The following is a 21331-nucleotide window of genomic DNA, read 5'->3' on the forward strand; positions in this document are numbered from 1 at the left end:
ATACTAGAAAACCCCGATATTGTATTATCTATCTCACCACTAGAGTTGAGCGACTTTTGGTTTTTTAGGGTCGAGTTTCGTTTCGTGAAACCCGACTTTTCCAAAAGTCGGGTCGAGCAAGATCGGCCGATTATAGGGAAAAGTCGGGGTCGTCCCGAAACACGAAACCCAATGTAAGTCAATGGGGAATAAAAGTCGGCAGTGAGAGGAGGACAGGAAACACACCTACAGTGCTCATTTGAATGCCAAAAGCATCAATTCTTCTTACTTAAGCTTGTCAACCTTAATTAACTTCATAATACAAGTTACGCACTGAAAAATGGGGCTAAAGTTGTGGGGGGGTAGGGCTCCAGGTTTTCATGTGCCCTGGGCGAAAGAGCGCCCCTTTAGCACATACCACAACTCATCATGCTCCGATACGGCAGAGAAATAGCGGTATAGTACAATGAAAAATATTTCACTTTTTACATCTCATGACGAGGCCCATCTATTTCTCCATACAGAATCATTGGTCCCATATAATGTTTGAAACAGTATATGATGAGCTCCACATAATGCTACAGTATATGTTGGTCCCCATGGATGAAGCTCCACTGTCTTATGGGCCCAAATAATGCTCCAAACATAATGGGCCCCATTTCTAATGCTCTAGTGTATAATGGGCCCTGTAAATGCTGCTCCAGTGTCTGATGTCCACCTTTGGAATGTTCCAGTGTATGGTGGGCCCCATCTATCATTCTCCAGAGTATAGTGCTCCCCAAAAATTGCTGTCCCAACATTGAAAACAATCAAATAAGTCTCCTCGCTAGGGAATCCCTGTACTAGTCTGGACTCCTCGTCGTCCCCATCTTCCATCTCACTGCACAGTATTTCAACCTTGCAAGTGCTGTGATCCTGAGCAAGCAGGGGGGGCCCACTCGTTGGCGACGGCACTGGCACAGGGCCCCTGATAGTACGGTGGTGTGTCTGATGGTGGGTGGGCCGAACCTGCACTTTCATCTGCAGCTTCCTCTTTGTCACCGTGTAAGATGGAACTGTATATGGGAAGGGTAACCTGAGTTTCATCAGGGTCAGATTCAGGCCGTGTAGCGTGCGAGGGGAATGTAGTGGTCTGGGTCAATGTACCAGCAGATTCATCGAGCAGTGGCTGGGCATCAGTGCACTTGTGTCGCCCCCAGGAGTACGGTCGCCACAGTGGCATTACCTTCCTCCTAGGGAGTGTGATGTCATGCTTGGGAGCAACGAAGGATCTCTCTAGCAGGTTAACTGATTGGGCGGCGTTATTCCCACGAGTCATGACCCTCCAAACAGCGTTCATGAAGGCAAAGTGTTTGTTTTACGTGGGCAGTATGGTTGCAAAGCTGAACCTTAAAGGAATGTCCAGAAGGGCACCACCAGGAGTGGAGCCTACGGTTAAATTCGACTCCACCTGGGAAACCTCAACCATGCCAGCTACAGAACAGATGCACACATTGCAAGCTTAATTCCGTTAACGAACAAGACTCCGTCATGCCCCGCGGTCTGAGTCCGGCTTACTAGAGGGACACGTGAGGCTCTGGCACATGAGATTGGCCAGTAACTGGTGTGTCATGCCCTTACATGTCCGTGGCTACATGTGCGCTACACTGAAAAGGCCAGCGTTTGTCGCTTACAGGTGCAGATAACCCGCTGAACAACGTTAGTGATGGGGATCACTGATTACAATTATTACCCGCGAACGATGATTTCCCAGTAAGTGCAGGTCAACCGCAGTTCCGGAATTAGGCCTAACCGTCATTCCTGAAAAAATGAAAAACTTACGTGTGCAAACCACAGGTGCTGTAGCTTGCTTAACAGCTCGCCAGCCGTTCTCACGCCCAGTATGGATTACACGTGATTGCACAAAGGTGAGAAAGGGTACCGTATCCCTGGATAACATGTATGGATAGCGTACACATTCAAAATATATGTCTATACATCAGGAGGCAGGCTCAGACGGTGTTAGGCCCAGTATGGCTTGCACGTGATTGCACAAAGGTGAGAAAGGGTACCGTATCCTCGGATAACATGTATGGATAGCGTACACATTCAAAATATATGTCTATACATCAGGAGGCAGGCTCAGACGGTATTAGGCCCAGTATGGCTTGCACGTGATTGCACAAAGGTGAGAAAGGGTACCGTATCCCCGGATAACATGTATGGATAGCGTACACATTCAAAATATATGTCTATACATCAGGAGGCAGGCTCAGATGGTGTTAGGCCCAGTATGGATTGCACGTGATTGCACAAAGGTGAGAAAGGGTACCGTATCCCTGGATAACATGTATGGACAGCGTACACATTCAAAATATATGTCTATACATCAGGAGGCAGGCTCAGACGGTGTTAGGCCCAGTATGGCTTGCACGTGATTGCACAAAGGTGAGAAAGGGTACCGTATCCCCGGATAACATGTATGGATAGCGTACACATTCAAAATATATGTCTATACATCAGGAGGCAGGCTCAGACGGTGTCAGGCACAGTATGGATTTCACGGCCCAGACTACACAGCGGAGGAGCAGGGAGAGGTAAAGATTGCAAATGCTGGGGCCCTGCCCAAGCAAGGGGGCCCACTCGTGGGCGTCGGTACTGGCACTGGGCCCCTCATAGTACGGCGGTGTGTCTGACGGCGGGTGTGCACCACCACCGTCAGAGACACTTGATTGCACTATGAGGGACCCTGTGCCAGTGCCCGCGCCCAAGAGTCGGCCTACCCACCTGTCCAGGGCAACGGCACTCGCACGGTGTCGTGCGCTAGGTGGTGACCTCGGCCATGGGGGGGGAGGCAGCACAGTTAGGGAGTTTTAGAAAGTGGCATATGTTGATGTTGGACATTCAGCTGATGCAAAAGGCGAAATAGGTCAAGTCCCAGGAAGAGGTGGACCAAAGCAAGCCATTTTTCTGTCACCCTGTGTGTCATCAGGGGAAGGTGGGACAAAATCCTTGGAAACCCATGCATGATTCATTTTAATGAAGGTTAGATCATCCACATTTTGGGTTGACAGACGGGTCCTTTTTTCTGTCAGGATTGATCCAGCTGCACTGAAGACTCTTTCCGATAGCACACTTGCAGCTGGGCAAGCGAGCTCCTGTAAGGCATATTGTGCCAATTCAGGCCAGGTGTCCAGTTTAGCGGCCCAATAGTCAAAGGGGAATGACCTGTGTGGTAGAACATCGATATGGGAGGAAAAGTAGTTTGTAACCATAGTTGACAACTGCTGTCTCCTGTCACTTTCTATCGATGCAGTATTACCAGTTGTGTGAGCGGTACTTGAAAAATCAGTCCACAACATTGTCATGAAACCCCTGTCTCCAATGCCACTTCTGCTGTGTGTACCATGAACACCTCTGCCAAGCTGCCCCCGGCCCGTACGGCTCGTGTGAGAACCATCACCGCTGCTGTGTGCTGGGAATGCCTCAAGCAACCGATTTACCAGAGTTGCTTGTTTATTAGCCAATATTAGGTCAAGGTTCTCCTGTGGCATGATGTTTTGTAATTTGCCTTTATAGCGTGGATCCAGGATGCTGGCCAACCAGTAGTCGTCATCGTTCATCATTTTGGCAATGCGGGGGTCCCTTTTTAGGATCTGCAAGGCATAATCTGACATGTGGGCCAATGTTCCCGGTGTCAATGATGCACTGCGAGTGCTGGTTGGAGGAGCACTTTCTGGCAAATCCACATCCCTCCAGTCACGCACAAACCCTGTACCAGACCTTGGAACGCCAACATTTTCACTTGCCCCACGAGATGCATCCTCCTCCCCTAAGTAATCATCCCCATCATCATCCTCCTCCTCCTCTTCTTCCTCCACCTCGTCCAGGAGAGGTCCCTGAGCAGACAATGGCTGAATGTCATCAAGGATTCCCTCCTCCTCTTCCTCCTCATCAACATTGGCTGCAGATGCCTGCTCCTTAAGGTGCGTCAAAGTTTGCATGAGCAGACGCATAAGTGGGATGCTCATGCTTAGGATGGCGTCGTCTGCGCTTACCAGCCGTGTGCATTCCTCAAAACACTGAAGGACTTTACAGAGGTCTTTCAGCTTCGACCACTGCACACCTGTCAACTCCATGTCTGCTCTCAAAGTGCCTGGCCGTGTATCCTCCCACAAATGCATTATGGCCTGCCTCTGCTCGCACAGCCGCTCCACCATGTGCAGGGTGGAATTCCACCTTGTTGCAATGTCAATAATGAGGCGGTGGTTGGGAAGGTGGAGCAATCGCTGCAGCTTCTGCATACGAACGGAGTGTACAGGCGACCGGCGGATGTGCGCGCACAGTCGTCGCACCTTCTGGAGCAGGGCTGTTAACTCCGGATAATTTTTGAGGAAGCACTGCACCACCAGGTTCACGGTGTGAGCCAAGCAAGGTATGTGGCTGAGTTTTGAAAGGGCTATGGCTGCCACAAAATTACGGCCGTTATCACTAACTACCTTGCCTGCCTCAAGATGTACACTGCCCAGCCATGACTCAGTTTGTCGCTTCAAGTACTCGGCCAGCACCTCGGCGGTGTGTCTGTCACCCAAACACATCATCTGCAACACAGCCTGCTGACGCTTTCCACAAGCTGCTCGATAGGGGGACACCTCGTGTGCAACAGTGGCAGCTGCAGATGGAGTGCTCGTACGACTGCGCTCTGTGGACGAGCTTTCGCTTCTGGAGGAGGAGGAGGAGGAGGGTCAAACGCCTACAGCCAACTGTTTCCTATACCGTGGGCTAGGCAGCACTGTCCCACCACCGCTGTCCCCTGTGGACCCTGCATCCACCACATTAACCCAGTGCGCAGTGATGGACACGTAACGGCCCTGGCCATGCCGACTGGACCATGCATCAGTTGTGAGGTGCACCTTTCCACTCACTGACAGCTTGAGTGCATGGACAATGCGGTCTTTTACATGATGGTGGAGGGCTGGGATGGCTTTGCGAGAGAAGAAGTGGTGACTGGGTAGGTCATAGCATGGTACTGCATAGGCCATGAGTTCGCGGAAAGCTGCGCTTTCCACCAACCGATAGGGCATCATCTCAAACGAGATTAGTTTGGCAATGTGGGCGTTCAAACCCAGTGTACGCGGATGAGAGACTGAGTACTTTCTTGACCTACTCATAGTGTCTGGGAGGGTGAGCTGGACTTGAGAGCTGCATATGGTGGAAGTAGAGGTGGACAGGGCGGACTGAGAGAGGGTTGATGATGGTGATGGAGTTGGGGTTCTTTCTGATGGCCTAGATTCAGTATTTCGTTGATATAACAGTGGGATTCCCTGACTGCTGTGGCCTTGCAACGACACCTCAACATTTGCTGCTGTGCTAACCGGTGGGCTTACAGTGGGGGAAACAATGTAGCGTTGTTGACTACCTTCTTTGTGATCAGTTGCACATGTGGCACTTGAGGTTAGGTGTTGTGTCCATGCTTGCAAGTGCATGCTGGTTAAATGTCTAAGCATGTAACTGGTATTCAAATTTTTCAGATTTTTCCCTCGGCTAAAGGTCTTTGCGCACTTCTTACAGATAACCTTGGCCTGATCATGAGGATTTTGTTCAAAAAAGTGCCACACTGCACTCTTCCTACTTTGGCAGACATTTTGCGACCTAGCACGCTGTGATCTTTTGACCCTCTGGACAAGCTGTCCAGCAACTCTTTTGATGTTTGGAACCTGTCTTTGGAGTGCTCCGGGCCTGCCAGATAACAGCTGTTGCGATGTCGATGTCTGCTGTGGATGCTCCTCCTCATCTGAGCTATTGGAAGTAGCACCCTCTTCCCCCAATGGATGCCAATCTGGGTCAACAACTGGGTCATCCATCACCTCCTCTTCAATGTCATGTGCACCTTCCTCTGTGTCACCGTGTATGGTGGTATAGTGTGCGAGAAGGGGCACCTGAGTCTCATCAGGGTCAGAATCTGGCTCTGTACACTGCGAGGACAATGTAGTGCTCTGACTGAATGTACCAGCAGAATCATCTATCAGCGGCTGTGCATCATTGCACTCCATGTCAGATTCATCTTGGCCTTGGTAATTCACCATTTCACTTGATAATCCAGGCATGGTATGTGAAAACAGCTCCATGGAGTAATCAGTAGTATGGCCTGCGTCATCCTTCAATCTTGGTTGGGGTGAAGGACACAAGGAAAGGTGTGGTTCATGAACATGAGCCTCCAATGACGACTCAGTGCTTTTATTTTTTACAACTTCAGAAGAGGAGGCGATAGAGCTGGAGGCTGAGTCAGCAATGTAAGACAAAACCTTTTCCTGAAGCTCTGGCTTTAAAAGCGGTTTGCCAACTCCTAGAAAACTAAGCCTTCGAGGCCTTGTGGAGCCAGACGATGACGCAGGCTCAACACCTCCTGCATTCGGTCCTATTTTGCTTTTGCCACTACCATCAGATCCACCACCAACACCATCATTACCAGCTGCCAACCCCCGCCCAATTCCACGGCCTCTTCCACCAGCCTTCCTCATTTTTGGTAGAAATGTAGACAAAATCCAACAAACTATAGAGTAATGTAAAACAAGGTACAAGGTGTCTATAGGACAGGGGAGATTTTGAATTTCTGCAGACACTTGTGGACACTGGACACTTTTGGATTGTGTGAGGCCCACTGAATATCACAGCGCTATGTCACTGGCTCGATGTCGCAGGTGTGAAAAATGTCACTAGAGGATAAGGGAGATTTTGAATTTCTGCATACACTAGTGGACACTGGACACTTTTGGATTGTGTGAGGCCCACTGAATATCAGAGCGCTATGTCACTGGCTCGATGGCACAGGTGTGAAAAAAGTGACTACAGGATCACAGAGATTTTGAATTTCTGCACACACTAGTGGACACTGGACACTTTTGGATTGTGTGAGGCCCACTGAATATCAGAGCACTATGTCACAGGCTCGATGGCACAGGTGTGAAAAAAGTGACTACAGGATAAGGGAGATTTTGAATTTCTGCACACACTAGTGGACACTGGACACTTTTGGATTGTGTGAGGCCCACTGAATATCAGAGCGCTATGTCACAGGCTCGATGGCACAGGTGTGAAAAAAGTGACTACAGGATAAGGGAGATTTTGAATTTCTGCACACACTAGTGGACACTGGTCACTTTTGGATTGTGTGAGGCCCACTGACGCTGTATGGTGTGAAAAAATGCACGCTCAGTACCTCAGCAGGACAAAAAAAAAAATTGGGATTGCTTTTAAAAAACAGTTTGCAGAGCAGTGGGTAAACAGCAATGCAGCTGTCAGGAAGCCTTAGAAGGCAGCCTAACAACCAACATCGCTGATCCACCACAATATAGCCTCCCCTTGCACTGCACACACAGTGACTGGTGTATTGTACAGGCAAAATCGCTAGCAGCAGAAGCAGTTTTTTTTTCTTCTTCCCTGCCTAACGCTCTCCCTACAGAATCAGCAACCTCTCCCTATGCTAAGATCGGCAGAAGTAAGATGGGGGTCGGCGTGCACGCCCTTTTATAACCCCTGTGACGCCCACCAAAGCAAGCCAATCACTTGCATGCCCTTCTGAAAGATGGTGGTGACCCCTGCCTATGTCGTCACATTGCCCACAGTGTCCGTGGATCCTGATTGGCTGAAAAAGAGCGCAAAACAAACTTTTGAAACGCGACTTTGGCGCGTAAGTCGCCGACCTCGTGGCCGACCTCATCCTAGGGTCGGGTTTCGTTTCATGAAACCCGACTTTGCCAAAAGCCGGCGACTTTTGAAATTTTTCGACCCGTTTCGCTCAACTCTACTCACCACACGTTCACCAGCATGTGCAGTTTCTATTACCAGTGCGATCATACATAATACTGTAATTATTAAATGTTTTTTTTCTTTAGTACTGATGACCTACATCAAAATCAGTTACACCTCCCTTGTGGAGTAGATGTGGACTCCTTTAGCTTGTATCCCTTTAGCGGCCACCATGCCTGCTGCTATAGTAGTCATGACCATGAAAGCTAATGACATTATAGAGCTTCATAGAACGGTTGCAAAAAAGACATATGTCCTTCAAGTTCTACGAAGGGATTGGAGATTGTAAAGGGAAGAAGTATTGGTAAAACCATAATGTGTTACCCAGTCTGCCCTAAAAGAGCAAACTGATTTCCTCCTGGCTCTGACCATTGATCAACTGGATCAACACTCAGAACATGAATTGCACACATTTAAATAAGTATTCATCTTATTTTCTTCTAATATTAACCCCTTCAAACCCAATTTCAATTTTTTTTATTTCGGTTTTTTTCTCCCCTTCGTCCCGGAGACATAACTCTTTTATTTTTATGTCCACATAGCCATATGATGGCTTTTTTTTGCAGGACAAGTTGTACTTTTCAATGACAGCATTCATTTTAGCACACAATGTATTCGACAACGGGAAAAAAATGACAAGGTATTCCAAGGTATTACCTACCCTGTTGGAAGGTGATAAATGTATTTAGTTGAAAAATTCCTCAAAGAATTTCTAGTATATCTTCCCATCAGAAAAAAAAATCTAATGCTTTCAGTTAATGGGAAGATGTCAACAAGTTTTTGCTATGTATTCTGACAGCAGCATGTTTCTAGGAGCAGAGACCCTGATTCCAGCAATGTATCGCTTTGCTTGCTAGATGAAGCAGTTAGGATAGAATCACAGTTTTATCTGCTGCAGATCTAGCAGAGCTCTAAATGCTGAGCCCTGTATAACCCCACCCACACGTTATATTTAAACAGATAACCGCTAATTAATGGTGGTGCATGCTTAGGCCAGGAAGCACTAGACACCCACACTGATTTTATTGAGACAGCACAACACAGCCTAGTAAGTGACACATTGCTGAAATCAGTTTCTCTGCCCCTACATCATGTTGCTCTCACATTACATAGCAAAGGCCTGATAACCAATTCCTTTAAAAGGGAACCTACCTGTCAGAAGAATTGTGCTCAGTAAACTACAGGCAATGTCAGGTCGGTGCTGCTATAATTATTAAAATGATATCAGGGTCAATGAAATCCATCTTGTGGTTGTTGTGGCACCATTTTGTTGGAGAAAAAAAATTGGGCTTCAACAAAGTGGCGGCGGCACTAGCAAAATAGCATCTTTCTTCAAGCGATAGATGCTACTGCGAATGCGCCGCAGCCATTTTTCTGAAGTTAATATTTTTTAAAGCCAACATTATTATATGCAGTATGTAAAATAGGGGGTAGGTCACTGAAGGATGAATATGAGAACAGAGCAACAAATAAAGCCCCTCCCACAGGCCACCCCGAAGCACGAGAATCTCATTAACTGAAAACTACAAATGCAAATTAAGCAAGAACCACAAGACAGATTTCATTAACCATGGTATCAGTTTAATCAGTATAATGGCACTGACCTGGCACTGTTTGGAAGTTACTGTGCACAATCCTGGTGACAGGTTCCCTTTAAGTTAGTGCAGAACTGCATCGTATCCTGGAAATAAATTTCAAGAGACAGTGAGGTTTTACTGATGAAGAATTGTTTCATCTGTATATTTCAGATCTAAGTTATACATGTGGGTTCTATGTATTTACTGTAATGCTTGATGTGTTTCAAGTATATAATTAATTTGGATATAAATCTATCAAATGTTTTGCATCCCACTTTGTAGTCTTGATTTCTCATGTTCAATCTCAATGAGCAGCTCATCAAAGGATATAAAAAAAGAAACATCTTTTGATTGAGTAAACAAAGTACAAAATAACTCAAAGAAATACATTCAAAATCTGGAACTTGTAAGAGCTCTGCTACAAATTAGGAGCACACAAGGAATTAAATGGTAACATACATCTGTTCGCGGGTTGGCTTTGCTGTTGTGCTTTCCGCTTTTGGATTTATTTTTTTCATCAGTTACTGATTTACTAGGAACGGAAAAGTCTGTTGGTTTCCCCTCTGGGTCCGCAGACACTGGAGTACTAGGTTCTTCTTCTTCATCTTCTTCTGGAGGAAGTAGCAATGCTTCAAGGTAGTAACTTGGAGGTTTGGGTTTTGGATGAGTGTGGTACAGAAGAAGGTGATGTTGCTCTTTATATTTTATTACTTTTCTATCCACACGAACAGTTCCAAACCAGGTCCAGGAGAGAGGTTCTGTGGTTTTGTGACCTTCAAATAAGTCCCAAGAAGAAACCTTCTGTTTAGTCGAAACTTGAAGGCCCTAAGTAATAATCAAGTGCTTTCATTACTAAATATGATAAACTGTATGAACTATCTTGAAGTTATCTCAAAGAATAGCCTATTGGGTCTGATTTACAGTATAGTATATGAGTCAGAATGTTTTCTTAATTTGTGTAAATAAAAAACATCTTTCATGCTTAGTATCACACTAATTATATGATTTATACATGGTCTTTTCATTACATTTTATACCAGAAACATGTACTCAAAAGGGGCACGGTGTGCAAGAAAGACTGTAGAGAAATAACTATAGTCTAAACTACAATCCTGGGCACCAAAATTGCAGCATAAAATTGGAGCAGCTTAGTTGACCACAGTAAACCAAGTAATAAACTTATAAGGTCTAAAGGTGTGCTAGATTGTCAAACAGCATGAAACACCTTGATAAACTTGGTTTTTGGACTCTATTTTGAGTTTTCTCTGTCTAAAAGCTGAACTAAATCAGCCCCAATTTGTACTTTAGATTTAGATGTACAGACTGTGAAAAGAAGCTAGTCAAAATCTAAAATCAGAATGTGCAAATAAATGTTGGACATGTAACACCTTAAGTCCTCTCTATTAAGGTGAAAAGCATGTTTCATGATTGTTGATGCAATCATCTAAATCATATGCAAAGTCTTACCTGTTTCTTGTTAATAGAGTCAAATCCAGCAATTTTGTTGCCTTTGGTGTCAATAAGGGATCCTATTGGCTCGCAGGTAATGACATCACATGTTTGCTTTGGCAATGGCAAAAGTTGTCAGACTTTATCTATGCTATCTGAGCATTTATCGCCAAGTTCTTTCTGTTAGGAGATAGGAGGTACAGCTGATCACACCACCAATACAAATCCATCATTAGTCAGAGTAAATTTAATGAAGCACTCCCAATGTATATCCTTTTAAAATATTGCAGTCATCATATGATACAGTATTGTGTACTTACAAAAGCTCATTTTGCCCTTCTATCCTGTTTTTCATTAGGGCTATGGCACAAGTGATTAAAAACAGACTATCGGAATCCTAGTAAGCTCTATGTAGAAACAGGATTTATGTTTTCCCTGCATGCGTCATCATTAGAACTACAATCCTACATCACTGAAAAGTCCCTATCAACCCAGCTCCACCTCCTCTTCAACTCCTGACCCAGCTGCTCCTGCCCCCCCCATTGCTTTCATCTGTCTTCCTTGTTTGCTTTTGTCAGTGATATAAGATTGCAGTTTTAATGTTGAGTAATACAGAGAAAAGAGACTTCATGTATCTACACAGAACTTAGAAAGATTCAGCTAGTCAGTTTTTAATCACGCTAAGTCATAGATAGTGTTGAGCGATACCAACCGATATTGAAAAATATCGGATGGGATTGGATCGGCCGATATACAAAAAGTATCGGGTATCGCCGATTCCGATCCAGGAAGCCCCATTCAAGTCAATGGAACAGAAATATCGGAATAAAAAAAACCCCTTTCTTTCCTTGTAGGTTAATTCTACATGAAGAAAAACAACTAATAATAATGTAGAATGTATTGTGGGAGGTGTAGGAGACATTAAAGCCATAGAGGTTTAGCCCAATCAAATGGAATAGCAGGAATTACATTTTTTTTTAAAGACGTTCGGAGTTACAAAGATATTGACTATGTTAACCTCTTTTATATTTTGTCAGATATGTATGTTTCACTACTTCCATGCTCTTCACCTTCTTTTTTACTTCTCCCACACTTTCTCCTTCATCATCCTCAGCAGCATCTTTTTCATCAACTTCTTCTTCACCTTATTCATCTTCTTCTTCTTCACCTTCTTCCTATTATTCTTTTTTTTTTACATTCTTCATATTCTTCTTATTCAACTATTATTCTTCTTCATATTCTACTTCTTCATCTTCTTCCTATTCTTCTTCTTCTTCATCATATTCTTATTTGTGACAGGTATTCCTGTAGTTGTTATCTATAAAAGTTTGAAGATTACACCTTCCGTTCTGCCTGTCACAAAAGATTTACAACAAGATTTGTCCGCGTTCAGTTTGGCCTGCAGTAGCAGGCATTTTCCAGGGGCACCACGAGGATGAACGGACTCACCCCCATACACTGCTTAGTTTTCTTCTGCTTATAATTTAGATAATATCATTTGCTCTGATTTCTAGTCTTATGCTTAATGTTCTTCTGCTTTTGGTTTTTCAGCTTCTTGGTCTTCTGTCTCTTGTTGTTCTGCATCTTGGTGGTTGTCTTCATGTTCTTTGTCCTCTTGGTCATCTTCTTCAGGGTCATTTTTTTGGTCTTCTTCGGTGTGGTCTTCAGGGTCGTCTTCAGGGTCGTCATCAGGGAGATCCAGAGTGAGAACCAAAAACCATTTCCACAAGCTCGAACTTGGAAAAGTAGCAGAAGGTACAAGAAGGCTGAGGAACTGCTGAGTACCAGCTGACGGTACTGGAACCCAGATGGTTAGCAGAAGGAACAAGAGCAAATGGAACTAGCGAGGACCAGCTGACGGTGCTGGAACCCGGAGGGGCAGCATAAGGAACAAGAGCCAATGGAACAACTGTGTACCAGCTGATGGTGCTGGAACACGGTTACTAAGCAGGAGGTACCTGTGTTACAAAGCACTACCAAGGACCAGCAGACGTTGCTAGAACTCGGATACCGAGAAGGAGGCACCTAGGCCAAAGGCACTGCCGAGAACCAGCTGACGGTGCTGGAACCAGGATGGGTAGCAGAAGCTGCAAGAGCAAATGGAACTAGCGAGGACCAGCTGACGGTGCTGGAACCCGGAGGGGCAGCAGAAGGAACAACAGCCAATGGCACAACCGTGGACCAGCTGACGGTGCTGGAACACGGTTACTAAGCAGGAGGTACCTGTGCTACAAAGCACTACCAAGGACCAGCAGACGTTACTGGAACTCGGATACCGAGAAGGAGGCACCTCGGCCAAAGGCACTGCTGAGAACCAGCTGACGGTGCTGGAACCCAGATGGGTAGCAGAAGGTACCCATAATAAACAAAGTTGCAAGGCCGCGAGCAGGCTGCAGTTACCGAAACCCACAGTCCAACAGGGGGTGCTAGTCCTATTGGCACTACGGAACCAGCCTTTATTACCAGAACCCGCAGCCCACATAGGAAGCACCTAAACTGCAGGCACCATAGACTCGGCTAACCCCACCGCAACACGACAGGACAATGTATTGGTGGCAAAGTGACGTTGACACTCCCCGGAAACAACAGGCATGCTGGAACCAGGCTGGGCAGGAGGGAGTACCCGTGCCAAAGACACTGCCGAGAACCAGCTGACGGTGCTGGAACCCGGATGGCTAGCAGCAGCAACAAGAGTCAATGGAACTACCGAGAACCAGCTGACGGTGCTGGAACACTTTTTCTAAGCAGGACTCGGCTAACCCCACCGCAACAAGACAGGACAATGTATTGGTGGCAAAGTGAGATTGACACTCCCTGGAAACAGCAGGCGTGCTGGAAACAGGCTGGGCAGGAGGGAGTACCCATGCCAAAGACACTTCTGAGCAGCAACTGGCGATGTTGGAGCCCAGGGTCAATCATGCAGCAGGCTGAGGCCTACTTGGAGCAAGTAGTAAATAAGATGTAGTGTGATTTTGGAGGCAGCTGGAGAGTTTGTCGTCCACACAGCAGGGGAGCAGCTGGCGTTACTGAACCCCACTAACACTGGAGCATGTGTTTTTCTCTGTGCAGACGGCACTTCCAACAACAACTGGCTGTGTTGAAGCCCAGGATCAATCATGGAGCAGGCTGAGTCCTACTTGGAGCAAGTAGAAAATAAGATGTTGTGTGATTTTAGAGGCAGCAGGAGATTTTGTCGTCCACACAGCAGGGGAGCAGCTGGCTTTACTGAACCCCACTAACACTGGAGCATGTGTTTTTCTCTGTGCAGATGGCACTTCCAAGCAACAACTGGCTGTGTCGAAGCCCAAGATCAATCAAGGAGCATGCTGAGGCCTACTTGGAGCAAGTAGAAAATAAGATGTGTGATTTTGGAGGCAGCAGGAGACTTTGTCGTCCACGCAGCAGGGGAGCAGCTGGCATTACTGAACCCCACTGACACAGAAGCTAGTGTTTCTCTCTGTGCGGATGGCACTTCCAAGCATCAACATGGCTGTGTTGAAGCCCAGGATCAATCATGGAGCAGGCTGAGGCCTACTTGGAGCAAGTAGAAAATAAGATGTAGTGTGATTTTGGAGGCAGCAGGAGACTTTGTCGTCCACACAGCAGGGGAGCAGCTGGCGTTACTGAACCCCACTAACACAAGAGCTAGTGAGTTTTTCTCTGTGAAGATGGCACTTCTGAGCAACAACTGGCATTGTTGGAGCCCAGGATGAAGCATACAGCAGGCTGAGGCATGCTGTTTTTTGAATGTGGAGGCAGCAGGAGACATTGCCGTCCACACAGCAGGGGAACAGCTGACATTACTGAACCCCACTAACACAGGAGCTAGTGTGTTTTTCTCTGTGAAGACGCACTTCTGAACACCAACTGGCGTTGTTGGAGCCTAGGATGAAGCATGGAGCAGGCTGAGGCCTGCTGTTTCTTGAATATGGAGGCAGCAGGAGACATTGTCGTCCACACAGCAGGGGAACAGCTGACGTTACTGAACCCCACTAACACAGGAGCTAGTGTGTTTTTCTCTGTGAAGACGCACTTCTGAACACCAACTGGCATTGTTGGAGCCTAGGATGAAGCATGGAGCAGGCTGAGGCCTGCTGTTTCTTGAATGTGGAGGCAGCAGGAGACATTGCCGTCCACACAGCAGGGGAACAGCTGATGTTACTGAACCCCACTAACACAGGAGCTAGTGTGTTTTGCTCTGTGAAGACGGCACTTCTGAACACCAACTGGCGTTGTTGGAGCCCAGGATCAAGCATGGAGCAGGCTGAGGCCTGCTGTTTTTTGAATGTGGAGGCAGCAGGAGACATTGCCGTCCACACAGCAGGGGAACAGCTGACGATACTGAACCGCACTAACACAGGAGCTAGTGTGTTTTTCTCTGTGAAGACGGCACTTCTGAACACCAACTGGCGTTATTGGAGCCCAGGATCAAGCATGGAGCAGGCTGAGGCCTGCTGTTTTTTGAATGTGGAGGCAGCAGGAGACATTACCGTCCACACAGCAGGGGAACAGCTGACGTTACTGAACCCCACTAACACAGGAGCTAGTGTGTTTTTTTCTGTGAAGACGGCACTTCTGAACATCAACTGGCGTTGTTGGAGCCGAGGATCAAGCATGGAGCAGGCTGAGGCCTGCTGTTTTTTGAATGTGGAGGCAGCAGGAGACATTGCCGTCCACACAGCAGGCAACAGCTGACGTTACTGAACCCCACTAACACAGGAGCTAGTGTGTTTTTCTCTGTGAAGACGGCACTTCTGAACACCAACTGGCATTGTTGAAGCCCAGCATGAAGCATGGAGCAGGTTGAGGCCTGCTGCTTTTTGAATGTGGAGGCAGCAGGAGACATTGCCGTCCACACAGCAGGGGAACAGCTGACGTTACTGAACCCCACTAACACAGGAGCTAGTGTGTTTTTCTCTGTGAAGACGGCACTTCTGAACACCAACTGGCATTATTGGAGCCCAGGATCAAGCATGGAGCTGTTTTTTGAATGTGTAGGCAGCAGGAGACATTGCCGTCCACACAGCAGGGGAACAGCTGACATTACTGAACCCCACTAACACAGGAGCTAGTGTGTTTTTCTCTGTGAAGACGCACTTCTGAACACCAACTGGCGTTGTTGGAGCCTAGGATGAAGCATGGAGCAGGCTGAGGCCTGCTGTTTCTTGAATGTGGAGGCAGCAGGAGACATTGTCGTCCACACAGCAGGGGAACAGCTGACGTTACTGAACCCCACTAACACAGGAGCTAGTGTGTTTTTCTCTGTGAAGACGCACTTCTGAACACCAACTGGCATTGTTGGAGCCTAGGATGAAGCATGGAGCAGGCTGAGGCCTGCTGTTTCTTGAATGTGGAGGCAGCAGGAGACATTGCCATCCACACAGCAGGGGAACAGCTGATGTTACTGAACCCCACTAACACAGGAGCTAGTGTGTTTTGCTCTGTGAAGACGGCACTTCTGAACACCAACTGGCGTTGTTGGAGCCCAGGATCAAGCATGGAGCAGGCTGAGGCCTGCTGTTTTTTGAATGTGGAGGCAGCAGGAGACATTGCCGTCCACACAGCAGGGGAACAGCTGACGATACTGAACCGCACTAACACAGGAGCTAGTGTGTTTTTCTCTGTGAAGACGGCACTTCTGAACACCAACTGGCGTTATTGGAGCCCAGGATCAAGCATGGAGCAGGCTGAGGCCTGCTGTTTTTTGAATGTGGAGGCAGCAGGAGACATTGCCGTCCACACAGCAGGGGAACAGCTGACGTTACTGAACCCCACTAACACAGGAGCTAGTGTGTTTTTTTCTGTGAAGACGGCACTTCTGAACATCAACTGGCGTTGTTGGAGCCGAGGATCAAGCATGGAGCAGGCTGAGGCCTGCTGTTTTTTGAATGTGGAGGCAGCAGGAGACATTGCCGTCCACACAGCAGGCAACAGCTGACGTTACTGAACCCCACTAACACAGGAGCTAGTGTGTTTTTCTCTGTGAAGACGGCACTTCTGAACACCAACTGGCATTGTTGAAGCCCAGCATGAAGCATGGAGCAGGTTGAGACCTGCTGCTTTTTGAATGTGGAGGCAGCAGGAGACATTGCCGTCCACACAGCAGGGGAACAGCTGAAGTTACTGAACCCCACTAACACAGGAGCTAGTGTGTTTTTCTCTGTGAAGACGGCACTTCTGAACACCAACTGGCGTTATTGGAGCCCAGGATCAAGCATGGAGCTGTTTTTTGAATGTGTAGGCAGCAGGAGACATTGCCGTCCACACAGCAGGGGATCAGCTGACGTTACTGAACCCCACTAACACAGGAGCTAGTGTATTTTTCTCTGTGAAGACGGCACTTCTGAACACCAAATGGCGTTGTTGGAGCCCAGGATCAAGCATGGATCAGGCTGAGGCCTGCTTTTTTTGAATGTGGAGGCAGCAGGAGACATTGTCGTCCACACAGCAGGGGAACAGCTGACGTTACTGAACCCCACGAACACAGGAGCTAGTGTTTTTCTCTGTGCGGACAGCACTTCCGAGCGACAACTGGCTGTTTTGAAGCCCAGGATCAATCATGCAGCAGGCAGAGGCCAACTTGCAGCAATTTTTATATAGGTTGTACACTACTACTGATTGTAACCGTGCTCCACTTAGGCCTCTGGCTCCACTGTCTCTAGTATTTCCCCTGGCTTCCAACCCCGCAAGTTACTGCTCTGAAGTGGCATCTGCACAATCCACACTTGTTCCTGTGTTACTGGGGCTCAGTCACGTCAGTTGATCTCCTGATGTGTGTCCGGCAAGGTCTCCTGCTCTGTCCACATTCCCACTACTAGTAATGGGAATGTGGACAGAGCAGGAGACATTGCCGAACACACATCAGGGGATCAACTGACGTGACTGAGCCCCAGTAACACAGGAACAAGTGTGGATTGTGCAGATGCCACTTCAGAGCAGCAACTGGCGGGGTTGGAAGCCAGGGGAAATACTAGAGACAGTGGAGCCAGAGGCCTAAGTGGAGCACGGTTAAAAATCAGTAGTAGTTCGATTGTGGAGGGAGCAGGAGACTTTGCCGTCCACACAGCAGGGAAGCAGCTGGCGTTACTGAACCCCACTAACACAGGAGCTAGTGTTTTTCTCTGTGAAGATGGCACTTCTGAGCGACAACTGGCTGTGTTGAAGCCCAGGGATTACAGTTCAGGTGGTAGAAACATGAACACAACAGGATACCTGGATACTGTTGCCAACCAGTTATTTATTCTAGAAGAGGACTGGCAAATTCTGGCGAGATCCAGGCCTTGTTCATTTTCAGAAAAGTAAGCCGGTCAACGTTATCGGAGGATAGTCATGTGCGACGGTCTGTTAGTACACCACCTGCGGCACTAAAGACGCGTTCCGATAATACACTGGCAGCAGGGCAAGCCAGCACCTCCAATGCATACTGGCTAAGCTCTGGCCATGTATCCAGCTTAGAGACCCAAAACTTGAAGGGGGAAGAGCCATCTGGGAGTACACTGACAGGGCAAGACATGTAGTCTGTCACCGTCTGACGGAAACGTTGCCTCCTGCTGACTGGAGCCGTCTGTGATGGTGTAGACATTTGTGGCGGACACACAAAACTTTGCCACATTTGGGCCATACTGGTCTTGCCTTGTGCTGAGGCGCTGCCTCTGCTCCCTCTGCCTCAACGCATCAAGCTGCTTTGTAAAGCACTAGCAGCACTGCTGTCGGGTGGAATGGAGAACATGATGGACTGCACCAGTGTGTCTTGGTACTCCCGCATTTTACGCTCCCGGTTCAACGGTGGTATGAGGCTTTGTAAGTTGTCCCGGTAGCGAGGATCTAGGAGGGTGTACACCCAATAATCAGCCGTGTTGATAATGTGGGCGATGCGGTGGTTGTTTCTCAGGCACTGCAGCATGAAATCAACCATGTGCTGCAGACTCCCAACTGCCAAAGAAACGCTGTCCCCTGCTTGAGGCGTCATCTCTGCCTGCTCTGCGTCACCCCACCTTCGCTGTACATACTGATTAGAGCATTGTGTACCTCCCTCCTCTGGAGAGATGTCTTCCTCCATTCACTCCTCCTCATCCGCCTCACAAAGTGTCCCCTGCCTAGGCCTTTGTGAGGAACCACGTAGCGCAGACTGTCCAGAAGCAGATGGCATTTTTGACTCCTCATCCTACACCTCTTCCAAAACCTCCTCCCTTAGTGATTGCAGTGTTTTTTGAAGCAGGCGGATAAGGGGGACAGTCATGCTGACTAGTGCATCATCTGCACTCGCCATCCGCGTGGAATCATCGAAGGCACGCAAAATGCATCAGATGTCCTTCATAGAGGCCCACTCAGTGGTGCTGAAGTGTGACCGGCGCACAGTGCGACTTGTATGCGCCTGATGCAGCTGGTACTCCATGACTGCTGCCTGCTGCTCACACAACTGCTCCAACATATGTAACGTTGAATTCCACCTGGTGGGTAGGTCACATATGATGCGATGTTCTGGAAGGCGTAATCGGCACTGCAGAGCAGCAAGGCGCGATCTTGCCGTGCTTGAACGCCGCAAGTGAGCGCACTCTATGCGGACCTTGTGCAGCAGTGCATCAAGATCCGGATAGTCCCTCAGAAAGCTCTGCACGACCAAGTGCACCACATGTGCCAGACATGGGATGTGAGTGAGGTTGCCTAGGCTCAGAGCTGCCACCAGATTTCGGCCATTGTCACACACTACCAAGCCTGGCTGGAGATTCGCTGGCACAAACCACACGTCGCTCTCCTGCTTGATGGCATTCCAGAGCTCCTGCGCTGTGTGGCTTCGATTCCCCAAAGAAATTATTTTGAGTATGGCCTGTTGACATTTTGGCCACGGCTGTGGTCTTATCGGTCATAACAGGCTCTTGCAGCGCTCTTTCTGAGGAACTTGAGGAGGAGGAGGAGTCAATGTGTACAGACTGGATTCCTGCAATCCGTGGAGTTGGCAGAACACATACAGCGCCACTCTCCAGATCTGTACCCGGCTCCACAACATTGACCCAATGGGCAGTGAGGGAAAGGTATCGTCCCTGTCCATGGTTACTGGTGCATGCATCGGTGGTCAGGTGGACCTTGCTACTGACGGCGTTTAGTAGCGCATGTTTTATTTTTCCCTCCACATGCTTTTGCAGGGCAGAGACGGCTTGCCTGCTGAAATAAAATCGGCTGGGCTCGGTGTATTATGGGACTGCCAATGCCTTGAAGTTCCGGAAGGTGTCAGTCTCCACCAGCCTGAATGAGAGCATTTCAAGGGCCAGTAGTTTGGCAATGCCAGCATTCAGAGCCTGTGCTCAGAGGTGGCTTGCCGAGTATGGCCACCTTTTGTCCCATGCCTGTGCTACCGATGGCGGTAGAGTGGCCTGGGAGTGTGAGGATGACTGGGAACGTGGTGCTGTGGGTGGAATGTCACAGGGTCTCCGGACAACAGTGCCAGAGGTTCTTCCTTGGCGATCCTCTGAGGAAGCCGAATTGGCTGTGTGTGAGCTGGAGGAAGAGACCCCAACACGAGCTGAAGAGATGGTAGCTGGTGCTGTATGTTGGCCTACGTCTTCAGTGTGTCTGTGTAACTCCACCTCGTGCTTCGTCCGCACATGTTTCCACATATTTGTGGTATTGAGGTTGCTGACATTTTTCCCTCTTTTGACTTTCTGATGACACAGCTTGCATCTGACAAAGCAAATGTCATCTGCAACTGTGTCAAAAAAGGACCACGCACTGCAAGTCTTGGGAGCGCCCGTTTTGGCTTTTGGAAGAGGAATGCTCCTAACGGGTGCCGAAGTGGGGGCTACAGGCAACCAAGTCTGCCCCCTCCCTCTCCCTCCTGTTTTGCCGTTCGGGGAATCTCTGCCCCAGAGCTGCTCCCACCACCTTCCTGTTCCTCACGCTATGATGGGTCAAGGACCTCATCATCTACACTCCCCTCTTCAAACACCTGCTTCTCCTGGGTTGTCTCGCCAGCACCGTACACACCAGAAAGTGGCACCTGAGTATCATCATCATCTGATGCGTACCGAGGTTTGCTGACCATAGGCACTGGCCCACCCGCCTCTTCAGATTCAGAGGGACAAAGAAGTTGTGCATCACAGCATACTCCCTCTTCTTCACATTCTTGAATGCTGTTTGGCTGGCCCCCTCTTTCCAAGCCAACAGATTCAGAGAACAGAAGTAGAGACTGTGATGGTTCCTGTCCAGGGCCCTCTGACTGCCTGGGAACTTTGGCAGGTGGTGAAGAGACAGATGGTTGCTCTTCAGTGCTATGGCCCTGAGAGGACGTGGAAGTCATTGAAGTCGATGCATTAGCTGCCATCCATCCGACAACGGCTTCAATTTGTTCCTCCTGCAGCAGTGGGATACGGCGAGGTCCTACAAAGCTGCGCATAAAGGACTGTTGCCTGCTAAAACTGGGGGATGCTGACTCACTGGTGCCCGCAGCAGGCACAGAATCCCCACATCCTCTCCCTGCAGAATCCCTACGTCCTCTCCCTGCAGAATCCCCACGTCCTCTCCCTGCTGAAACTCCACGCCCA

General features: G+C 48.2%; 1 protein-coding gene across 1 annotated transcript in view; it reads right to left on the reverse strand.

Moving 5' to 3' along the window:
- The window catches only part of MED12L (mediator complex subunit 12L), a 1194146-nt gene that overhangs the window by 62170 nt on the left and 1110645 nt on the right, over positions 1-21331 (reverse strand). Inside the window, 2 exon segments of the mRNA XM_073579151.1 lie at positions 9804-10169; positions 10812-10973. Coding sequence (XP_073435252.1) covers positions 9804-10169; positions 10812-10973 — 528 coding nt within the window.

This window comes from Dendrobates tinctorius, unplaced genomic scaffold, assembly GCF_039654945.1.
Source record: "Dendrobates tinctorius isolate UK_male_01 unplaced genomic scaffold, ASM3965494v1 ptg000060l, whole genome shotgun sequence".
Lineage (NCBI taxonomy): Eukaryota > Metazoa > Chordata > Amphibia > Anura > Dendrobatidae > Dendrobates > Dendrobates tinctorius.